The sequence below is a fragment of the Neoarius graeffei genome, chromosome 2 (assembly GCF_027579695.1).
Source record: "Neoarius graeffei isolate fNeoGra1 chromosome 2, fNeoGra1.pri, whole genome shotgun sequence".
Taxonomy (NCBI): Eukaryota; Metazoa; Chordata; class Actinopteri; order Siluriformes; family Ariidae; genus Neoarius; species Neoarius graeffei.
The window spans coordinates 49,581,467-49,593,633 of NC_083570.1; the positions used below are offsets into that span (position 1 = coordinate 49,581,467).

General features: G+C 41.7%; 1 protein-coding gene across 1 annotated transcript in view; it reads right to left on the reverse strand.

The window, feature by feature from the left end:
* Positions 1–12,167, reverse strand: part of cat (catalase) — a 46,226-nt gene that overhangs the window by 18,588 nt on the left and 15,471 nt on the right. The window contains exons 3-5 of the mRNA XM_060914369.1: positions 10,563–10,673; positions 4,306–4,436; positions 4,111–4,215 (exon numbers count right to left, since the gene is read on the reverse strand). Of these exons, the coding sequence (XP_060770352.1) occupies positions 4,111–4,215; positions 4,306–4,436; positions 10,563–10,673 (347 nt within the window). The remainder of the gene's footprint in view (positions 1–4,110; positions 4,216–4,305; positions 4,437–10,562; positions 10,674–12,167) is intronic.

Here is a 12,167-nt window from a genome sequence, read left to right on the forward strand (position 1 = left end):
CTGGTCCCTTTGCAGAAAAACAGCCCCAAGGCATGATGTTTCCATCCCCATGCTTCACAGTAGGTATGGTGTTCTTTGGATGCAACTCAGCATTCTTTCTCCTCCAAACACAAGTTGAGTTTTTACCAAAAAGTTCTATTTTGGTTTCATCTGACCATATGACATTCTCCCAATCCTCTTCTGGATCATCCAAATGCTCTCTAGCAAACTTCAGACGGGCCTGGACATGTACTGGCTTAAGCAGGGGGACACGTCTGGCACTGCAGGACTTGAGTCCCTGGCAGCGTAGTGTGTTACTGATGGTAGCCTTTGTTACTTTGGTCGCAGCTCTCTGCAGGTCATTCACTAGGTCCCCCTGTGTGGTTCTGGGATTTCTGCTCACCATTCTTGTGATCATTTTGACCCCACGGGGTGAGATCTTGCGTGGAGCCCCAGATCGAGGGAGATTATCAGTGGTCTTGTATGTCTTCCATTTTTTAATAATTGCTCCCACAGTTGATTTCTTCACACCAAGCTGCTTACCTATTGCAGATTCAGTCTTCCCAGCCTGGTGCAGGGCTACAATTTTGTTTCTGGTGTCCTTTGACAGCTCTTTGGTCTTGGCCATAGTGGAGTTTGGAGTGTGACTGTTTGAGGTTGTGGACAGGTGTCTTTTATACTGATAACGAGTTCAAACAGGTGCCATTAATACAGGTAACGAGTGGAGGACAGAGGAGGCTCTTAAAGAAGTTACAGGTCTGTGAGAGCCAGAAATCTTACTTGTTTGTAGGTGACCAAATACTTATTTTACCGAGGAATTTACCAATCAATTCATTAAAAATCCTACAATGTGATTTCCTGGATTCTTTACCCCCATTCTGTCTCTCATAGTTGAAGTGTACCTATGATGAAAATTACAGGCCTCTCATCTTTTTAAGTGGGAGAACTTGCACAATTGGTGGCTGACTAAATACTTTTTTTGCCCCACTGTACAAAATTGAGTTGTTCTTGATAATTTGTCCAAGTGGGAGCATATAGAGGTTGAATAGTAATGGTCCAAGGATCGACCACTGGGGGACACCACAGGTCAAGGACATTGATGTTGAGGTACAATTTCCCATGGTAACAAAGAAGCTTCTATCTTTTAAGTATTATTTTAACCAATTGATAACTTTACCAGTCAACCCAACCCAGTGTTCAAGTCGATATAGCAGTATGTTGTGATCAACAGTATCAAAAGCTGCACTGAGGTCCAGTAACACCAGGACCGATGTTTTGCCTGCATCAGTATTAAGACGCATGTCATTTATAACTTTAATCAGCGCCGTTTCAGTGCTGTGATTGGCACGAAATCCTGACTGAAAGTTATCAAAAACAGCTGTTTGATATTAAGAAGGCAGTTAATTGATTGAAGACAATTTTTTCAAGGATTTTCCCGATGAATGGTAGATTTGATACTGGCCTGTAGTTGTTCAATACTGAAGCATCCAGATTATTCTTTTTGAAGAATTTTGTAGGGATCATAACCACGAATAAACTCTAATTTCTGTGTATATCTATCCTTTGCTTCTTTCTGACTAAGATTGTCCAAGTAATCCAGTAGTAGAGCTTTTGTAGTTGTAGTTTTCTTCAGAGAAAAGTAACACACACCAGACATCGCCGCTTGGCTTCAGTATGTGATCAGCGGGTCCCACTTGTGTTTACGATTTTTATTTACATTGATTTACAACCAGACGAGACGAGATTTACAACCAATGAGAGACACCCTTTGTCGGCTGTCCACCAATCAGTCTCCCATGCCACAATGGCAGCATGTTCATAAATATTTAGAAAATAAAAATGAGATATTACAAAATATATGAACCCATCAAAAGCAATTTAAAAAATCTTCTCTCACACACACACACACACACACAGGTTAGAGACAAGGAACATTATTCAGTGATATAGTTTATTATAAACTCCAATTGTGATATAAAAGTTCCAAGTTTGGCATCTGCCCACTTCAACCACGCTGCTGGCACACGATGTCCTTGACCCTCGTCTCCCTTAGCCAACTGGTATAATTACATCATTACGTGAACCCCTCTGAGCTGAGCTTTTCTAGTACACTCGAACACATGCATACGTCGACGAATTATAACCAAAAACAAGGAAATTTGAATGATTTTCTCAGAATATTTTTTGTACTTTTATATATTGTCGTGTTGATGAATAAAACTTTTTAATGCATTACCCATGAAACGAGATGAGCTACTTTAGACTGGTTCCCTGCTCTCTTAGTGCCGGTGTTGCTTAGGTTGCCAGCACTAACTTTTGTCGTCCGATCACCATTAAAGTTTTACTCGTCCTTGCACAGACTTTAGTCATCTCGGACAATCGGACATGAGGTTTTTTGAGCGTTGACGTGGTAAGTTAGAGTTTTATTATTCTGCAAAAAAACATCATGAAAAACTACACAAAGGGTTTTTTCCGTTTTGTAAATTTAGTTTTTTTTTTAAACTGAGATATTACATCAGTCCTTTTGCAATGACAATTGCCATTTTTATCCAACTTAATTAAACTTCACTTAATGATCAGACATAATTTAGAAAAGCACGCTTGTCTTTATAAGCCCCACATCTGACGGTATATCAAAGCAAAAAAACCCAAACAATCATGTGGAGAACCTGTCAGAAAGACAATCATCTTTGTATCAATCTATGAATCAAGGCTTTGCACTAAAGTGGTTAGAGGCAAGCCACTCATGAGTAAAAAGGACGTGATGGCCTGCTTAGTTTTCCAAAAGGCACATAAAGTATGTATATCGACCATCTGATGAAACCAAGATTGAGCTATTTGAACTTGGCACAAAATCACTGGAGAAAACGCAGACCCTGCGGATCCCCTGGACAACTCCATCCCTTCCAGTGAAGCATGGTGGTGGCAGTATCATGCTGTGGGGATTCTTTGTAAATACATTGACAAAATTCTGCCGAAACATGTTCCGTCTGTTTTATGCATGGAGTAGACTGATGAGAAACAGGTTTAAGTTTAATCTACTTTTTAATTACGGTTGGAACTTAAACTGAAAAACTGAAAGGGTCTGAATGTTTACTGAATGAACTGTATATGGACAGCATGCATGGTGAATTCATGCTTAACAATGATGGAGAAACCTTGTATGGTGTTCTTTATGTCGGTCTTAACTGAGTCAAGCTCAGCCAAGTTGATAGCAACATAAAAGTACTTTTCCACTGGACAAAACTCTATTAACTATGAAATAAAGAGTCAAGGACAATAAATAGACACAAAAGTGCCCTTATAATGTCTAGCACCACACTGCCCAGTAGAGCGTTTATTCCTCTTTTCAGTGCTGTTTCAGTCAAAGTTGTATTTTTAATACAATTGAAAGTTTCTGCCTTTTTTTTAATTTTCCCACACTTTCTTTGGCTGTCGCTGATATTTGGATGAACTTTATTTTCCTTAGCCTTGATCCAAAAATAATCCAAAATAGCTTCTTATTCACAGTGCTTGCATCCTAAATAGGGTATAATACCTCTGCTGTACACCTTACCTAGTGCACTACACATATTACAAAGAGTGTAATCTGAAACACAGGTCACTGTTCAGTGACAAAAGAACTTGGACAAAACAAGATACACGATATGGCCAAAGCTTTGTGGACACCTGACCATCCTAACCATATCTGGGTCTTCTCTAAACTGTTGTCACAAAGTTGGAAGCACACAATGAAGGCAGGGTGTGTTAAGTTTGGAGTAGAAAGACTTGAGTGTCCTGCACCCCATTGATTACCTTTGGGATGAACTGGAATGCAGACTGAAGCCCAGATCTCCTCATATAACATCAGCACCTGATCTCACTAATGCTCTTGGAGCAGAATGAACACAAATCCCAATAGCCACACTCCAAAATCTAGTGGAAAGCCTTCCCAGAAGAGTGGAGCTTATTAGATTGATAAAGGGATGTTCAGCAAGAAGATATGGGTGTAACAGTCAAGTGTACTGATTATCACATCATGCTATGGCTGAAACGGGTAACACTTGAGCAGGTGCTACAATAAACTAAAACCACAGGCGTCTCATTCACCAATAAAACAGTAGAGAGTATCAAAAACAAAATCCCACAAACCTGATGCAGAGACTCTGGACGCAGGCTCCAAAAGTCCCACACCATGTCAGGGTCCTTCAGGTGAGTCTGAGGATTTCGCTTCTGAGAGTGGATGAAGGATGGAAACTAAATGCACAAATACACAAAAACTCAGCAAGCGTACAGAAAACCTTCTTGGCCAACAAATCATGATGTCTGTCTGTCCATACGTCTCACCAGAAGCGCATCCCTGATGAAGAAGATGGGTGTGTTATTGCCCGTCAGGTCCCAGTTGCCGTCTTCAGTGTAGAATTTCACTGCAAAACCTCGAGGGTCCCGGACTGTATCAGCAGAACCAGACTCACCAGCTAGAAACACAGAGGTCACTTGAGGAACCAGCGTGGAGGGAGAAAGAATTCTGCTGCTCCTGTCACGACTGCCTGCACTATAACAAGCTCCTGCACCATGCTAAATGTAGGTGCAATCAGTTAATTATTGAAATTAAGTGATCAATCTCATTAAATCAGTCTCATTAAATTTGAAGGTTAATAATTAAAATGAATCAATCCCATTGAATAGTTTACTTTGACTCATTTGAATTGAATCATACCATTGAATCAGTCTCATTTGAAGTGAATCATTCAGTGAATCATTACTGAATCATTCCATTAATCCTGGTGCTTAATAATAAATTACCAAACAGCTAAATTATGGTATATTTCCAAATTATTACGATCACTTACCATATTACATAACTTATATGCACCTTTTTGAATTCTTTGAGAGATTGGGGACTTCAGAAATATTGGAACACCAAGATGAATACACACAGCTTTGATAATAAATGGATTTATTATAACAAAGATAAAAATGGATAATCAATATATACAAATATGATATGGTGTGTGTGTGTGTATGCCCTAGCTTGTTGCTAGCTAAAACAAAGGAATGTTATCTAAATAGAACAAAGGATTAGCTCTGTTGCTAATGTGTGCTTGTGTGTGTGTGTGGGAAGGACTTGACCATGTGTTTAGCCTCGTGTAGCTAACTACACATGGTGGAGGCCTAGATTAGCCTTGTGTTGCTAGTGTGTGTTTGTGAAAGGCCCTATGGCCTAGCTAAAGCGTGTTTGTTAGGCCTGGTGAGGCCTACTAAGCACATGGTAGGCCTTGATTAGCTTTGTGTTGCAAAGCAGACAAAGGGAAGCTGTAGCTAACCCACTAGCTCATAACCATACTGAATCCACTGAAATCTTGAGATCAAGATGTATAATAATGAAATTAAAATGTTAGTAAGAATAAGAGAGAGAGAAGCATGCACAGCCTGTCTATTAAAACAATTGAGATTAAAACAAAAACAGAACAATTCAACACGCTGCGTGTTTAACAGTGTAACAGATAAACCTGGGTTTAAATTCACACTATTTCAATAAAGCTAAATTCCTAAGACTAGCTTAATTATTATGCCCAAATATATTTTACTCAATATCTTGGCTCTAGCAAAGTTCTGAGAAGATGTTCGCCATTGCAGAGCTTCGCTGTTCATGAAGCACGCGAGTCGATTCCGTGGACAGAAAACTTCTCTTGATCCGACGCGTCGTTCGTGATGAAAGGAAAGTCTCTGATTAATGTGCACAGAACTTCAATCAGGAGGAATTCTGGTCGCTCCTAATTACAAATTAAAAATGCGTTTGAGCTGCAGTCGTGACGTCACTTCTGATACGAATAAACCGGTTGTAACTCAGGTTGAGTTTAAAGATCGCGCTATTCTGGACTTTTATCTTGGCCAGTGGTTAAGCATAGAACGTGCTGGATGGTGAATCTTGCAAGAAAGAAGTGTTTTAGGGTTTGAGAGCATCTCTTTTGTGCGTCTAGATTCCTTGGAATCCGGACACGAGAGACCAAGAGCGGAGCTTCCGCCTGGACTTATGCGCGCATGGCGGACTGACGTAGATGATCTCGCCCACGCGTGACATAGGTCACGCGGAAGAGGACTGGGCGTTGTAGTTCTTAGACACAGAATGGCGGCATGATACCTACATTAAACCAGGAGCTCTTGTTCACTGTTTAAGCAAATTTGTTTTGACCCAAAGAAGGGGTTCATGGGTAAAAGGCTGAGGCTGGGGTGTGTGTCCATTTGCATATCCAGATAACAGTGTAATACTGCCAATATCCTATAATTCTTTAATCTGACTTCAACCAACCATGCACAGTGAGAAGAGTGAAAGAGAAGAGGCAACTTGCTGCAATAGATATATAAAAATAAAATAATCACGCGCACACACACACTTGCAAATGTATTCATTCCCCTTGGTGTTTATTCTGTTTTGTTGCATTACAAGATGGAATTAAAATGGATTTTTTGTTTCTTTTTTTTTTTTTTGGGGGGGGGGGACATTTGATTTACACAACATGCCTACCACTTTAAAATGTGCAAATTGCCTTTTTTATTTATTGTAACACAAACAAAAAGATGAAAAAACAGAAATCTGGAGTGTACACAGGTATTCACTCCCCCCCCCCCAAAGTCAATACTTTATAGAGCCACCTTTTGCTACAATTATAGCTACAAGTCTCTTGGGGTATGCCTCTATTAGCTTAGCACATCTAGCCACTGTAATTTTTGCCCATTCCTCAAGGCAAAACTGCTCCAACTCCTTCAAGTTAGATGGGTGGCATTGGTATACAGAAATCTTCAAGTTATGCCACAGATTCTCAATTAGATTGAGGTCTGGGCTTTGATTAGGCCATTCCAAGACATTTCAATGTTTCCCTATAAAGCACTCCAGTGTAGCTTTAGCAGTATGTTTAGGGTCCTTGTCCTACTGGAACGTGAACCTTCCCACGTCTCAAACCTCTGGTCGACTCAAACAGGCTTTCCTCCAAAACTGCCCTGTATTTAGTGCCATCCATCTTTCCTTCAGTCCTGACCAGCTTTCCTGTCTCTGCATATGAAAAATATCCCCAGAGCATGATGCTGCCACCACCATGATTCACCGGAAGAACGGTGTTCTCAGTGTGTTGGGTTTTCAAACTCCAAACATGTTTTCTTAAGCAATTACTTTTTTCTGGCCACTCTTCCATAAAGCCCCACTTTGTGGAGTGTACGGCTTAAAGCTGTCTTATGGACAGATACTCCTGTCTCTGCTGTGGGTCTTTGTAGCTCCTTCAGTGTTCTCTTTGGTGTCTTTGTTGCATCTCTGATTAATGCCCTCCTTGCCCGGTCTGTGAGTTTTGGTGGGCGGCCTTCTCGTCAGGTTTGTAGTGGTGCCATATTCTTTCCATTTTGCTAGAATAGATTTAATGGTGCTCCCTGGGATATTCAAAGTTTGGGATATTTTTTATGCAGGGATGAGAATGAAAAATATTTTAAAAAGTCTAAAAAAAAGCCAGGGGTTTGGGGGCCGCAGGCACCCACCGGGTCCCGGGGCACAGCCCCGGTGGGGGCCCAGGGGGCGGGAGCTAATGATTTTTGGCTTTTTTTTTTTTTTTTACCCCAAAACCATTAATTTTAGCAGCAAAAAGTTGCAATTTATTTGGAAATAAATTCCCCTTCTTGGTGGACTACCATGTGAAAATTATTAATACGGTACAAGACACTTGTTTTTAATCAATTCACATTTGATGATTTCAAAAAAATCAATGCACCTTTTAATATAAACAAGAGCTCTAAAGTATTATATTTCTGCATTTTTGCTATTCATGTCTTTGAATACTCTAATCCTTTAAAATGAAGTGCAAACCAGAAAAAAGTTCTATCATATAATTCTCTTAAGCTTTCTTCTGATGTTATCATGGTAGCAGGAGGTCTTGCATATTAAGCAGGCAACATTCAACATCACTCATCACTTCCCTTTCAACTGTCGTGTGTACTAACTAGGATTTATCTGGACAGGATGTTGTGTAATGTAATACAGATACCATATAATCAACTTGAAGATCAAGATGGTGATTTTGAATTAAAGAACAGGCATGTACAATGGGCATTACATATTGGAAGTTTTTGATTTAAAAAAAATTAAGTTCATCTCTGCCTAAAAAGTTTGGGCAGACGCTCCTGCGCGGCACATGCCAGCAATTTCCCCCCATCCCCCATGAAATGAGCAATAAGTAGGAGAGTTATACATGGTATCATACCTAAAATTTTATCAGAAATATAGATGATATGATACTATGATTCTCCCCAACATGCTACATTAGATAAGCTAACCCCATTTATAAAAGATGCACACTTATATATGACATGTATTTGAAATTTTATACACACACACACACACGATTCGTGCAATATACATTATAAATATAATGAATCATTGAACAGGCAAAATAATTTTCGACCTACATTTGTGTTTTTTGGTGTACATGTGAAGTTCGATAGTCCTTGCCCCTCTACTAGCGTAGTTTATCATGTCAGAACACAATGAGCAAAGTACTTTTCCTGGGACGTCTATTTTCCGTATGTGATCACCGAGCTTCGTTGTGACAGTCTGCTTGTCGATCTCGACATTCAGTGTTCTTTCTAACCAAGCCCAGTGAAAACAGTTCTTTATTCCTGCACCTTTATCAATCTCCCTCGCTCGATCCTCTTCTTTCTTATCTAGGACTTTTGCCATTTGTCGATATGCTAAAATATCCCGCCTGAATACACGGGTCTTTCCGATGTTACCAATGCGTATTGTCAAGCAGTGTGTACGGTCGGTGAACGTCGATTACAAGCCACGCGTGGAGAGCATGCGCACTTGTGTTTATACACTGCATGCGATTTCCTGAAAATTCTACCGCAAATAAGTCGAACATTGTTGCAAAAGTGAATGTTAATTACGACATGTCGAAAGACACGAGTGTGTTAACCCAGAGCCCACCAAGAATCAAGACGTTATAAGGTGACCACAGATCGTTAACCATACATCCCCCCCGAAAATTTCTCAACAGATTTACATCGATCTCAAAAACGATCATTTTGGTCTGAAAAAGTCGGAAATCCGCCGATCGGCGGAAAATTCTCATCCCTGTTTATGACCCAACCCTGATCTATACTTCACAACTATGTCTCTGACCTGTTTGGAGGCTCCTTGGTTTTCATGTGGCTTGCTTCGTAGTGTAGCAGAGTCAGGGTCTTTCCAGAATACGTTGATTTATCTGGGCATCATGTGACACTGATTGCACACAGGTGGATCTTAATCAACTAATTGTGTGACTTATGAAGTGAATTGGTTGGACCAACTCTTACTTAGGGGTTTCATACGAAGGGGATGAATACTTATGCACACTCCAGACTTCAGGTTTTTTTTTTTTTCATCTTAATTATTGTCACAATAAAACAACCAATTTGCACCTTTAAAGTGGCAGGCATGTTGTGTAAATCAAATGGTGCTAACCCTCCAAAAATCCATTTTAATTCCAGCTTTTAATGTGACAAAACAGGACAAACATCAAGGGGGATAAATACTTTTGAAAGACACTGTGTGCGTGCGCATTTTTAAAATATATATATATAAATGGGCGGCACGGTGGTGTAGTGGTTAGCGCTGTCGCCTCACAGCAAGAAGGTCCGGGTTTGAGCCCCGTGGCCGGCGAGGGCCTTTCTGTGCGGAGTTTGCATGTTCTCCCCATGTCCGCGTGGGTTTCCTCCGGGTGCTCCGGTTTCCCCCACAGTCCAAAGACATGCAGGTTAGGTTAACTGGTGACTCTAAATTGACCGTAGGTGTGAATGTGAGTGTGAATGGTTGTCTGTGTCTATGTGTCAGCCCTGTGATGACCTGGCGGCTTGTCCAGGGTGTACCCCGCCTTTCGCCCGTAGTCAGCTGGGATAGGCTCCAGCTTGCCTGCGACCCTGTAGAAGGATAAAGCGGCTAGAGATAATGAGATGATATGAGATATATATAAAAATAAAACACACAATTGCCCCTTTTCCACCAAAGCAGTTCCAGGGCTGGTTCGGGGCCAGTGCTTAGTTTGGAACCGGGTTTTCTGTTTCCACTGACAAAGAACTGGCTCTGGGGCCAGAAAAACCGGTTCCAGACTAGCACCAACTCTCTGCTGGGCCAGAGGAAAGAACCGCTTATGTCAGCGGGGGGCGGAGTTGTTAAGACCAACAACAATAACAAGACCGCGAAAGATTGCCATTTTTAAGCGACGAGAAGCAGCAGCTGTACAAACGCGAAGTAATTTATTATTGTTGTTGCTGTTGCCGCTGCTGCTTCTTCCGTGTTGTTTTTGCTTTGATATTCGCGCCAAGATTTATGCAAACATAGCGCCGTAACTTCTGTATACAGCGACGTAACTGACGTATACAGCGATGTAACTGACGTGGCTCCTCTTAGCACCGCGAGCTATGGAAAAGCAAACTGGTTCTCAGCTGGCTCGCAAGTTGAACGAGTTGTGAACCAGCACCAGCACTGGCCCTGAACCAGCCCTGGAACTGATTTGGTGGAAAAGGGGTAACACACACACACACACACGTTATATGGGGAGGAGATAGGAAGTGCATCTCACCCACAGTAGAGAATCTCACAGCGATGGGAGTGGTCTTGCCCACATGCTCAAACACCTTGGCTTTGCAGTAGCGTGTGATGTCATGAGTCACCTCAAAATAGCCAAAGGCACCTGCAGTGAAGGAAGACAAGAGTTATCAAACTGCTGCACCATCATTTTAATCAGCAAATCAACAGCTACTGCACAGGTTCCATGTTTCTCTGATAAGCCACAACTTATTGCAATCTTTCCAAATTTTCACAAAGCATGATTCAACATTAGATCCTTAAGAAAGCTGTACAGAGCTTTAGTGTAGCCTTGAGGCTTTTATTTCCATAGCTTAGGGTTAATGCCCACTTACTGCTGTCCAAACAGACTTCCGACACTTTCACAATGCAGAAAAAGCATCCCCCCCCAATTCTTTCTTCAATCACACTCATCACAGAAACTGCTGGCTGCAGTGAAACCTATTATGCCGCTTTTCCACTACAAACGCGGCTGAGTCGTGCCGTGCTGAGTCGAGCTGAGTGGGGCTGTTGGAGTTGCATTTCGACTACAACCGCGCTGAACCGTGCTGGCTGGAAGTGGGTGGACACATTGGGTGGAGTTAGCGAAAGTGGGTGGACGTCACATGATGTCGTTAAGCAGCGCAAACAGTGACATCAGTGAGCTTTTAAGTGGTAGTCTCACGTTAATAGTAAACAATAAACATGGAGGACATTGAGTCGTTAGTGTTGCTGGTCTTGGTGCTGTGGCTTGTTGTCACCGACAACGCCAACAGATACTGGCAAGAGCGTATAGATGAGGCGAGGCGCATAAGGCTTCAGAAATTCTCGTAATTCGTAATTCTTCTTCTTCCGGGTTTGCGGTGTTTACAGATCCCAGCGTGCTCGCGGGGCGTGAGTGAGCATGTGAGGACACTCCTCCTCACCAATCAGTGCACAGGGGAGTGTCTGCTCACGCCCCCAGCCTCACTCGGCTCGGTTTGGCTCGCTTCAGCCCCACTCCAAAACCGTGTGAGTTTTAGGGGCTAAGCAGGGCTGAAGCGAGCCGAGTCGTGCTGTTTTTTGGTAGTCGAAACGCGAGCCGTGTCAGGCTGAAGTGAGCTGAAGCGAGCTGAAGTGAGCTGAAAAAGGGTAGTGGAAAAGGGCCATTAGTTGAATCACATTTTACACAGCAAGATGGAATCATCATTCCTTTTAAAAACAGTCAGGTTGTAAATAGCAAGACTGTTTTATTGGCCAACTATTGCTGACAAATACTACATCAATTCATTTCCTTAATGGATGCTACACTGCCCTGCCAAAAAAAAAAAAACAAGTTGCACACTAATATTTGGTTGGACCGCCTTTAGCTTTGATTAGAGCATGCATTCGCCATGGCATTGTTCCGATAAACTTGTGCAATGTCAACATTTATTTCAGTCCAGAGTTGTGTTCGTGTGCTTGCCAAAGGCAAGCACACTATTGTTCTTCTTAAGTTTTTATTATTATTATTAATAATAATAATAATAATAATAATAGTAGTAGTTTTCACCCGTTTTTTGGATCCAGTACTCCTCCTAGGGCTTTCGAGATAGAGACACCGTTCCAATGCTGAAACGGAGGGCCTGATCTGGAATGGCGT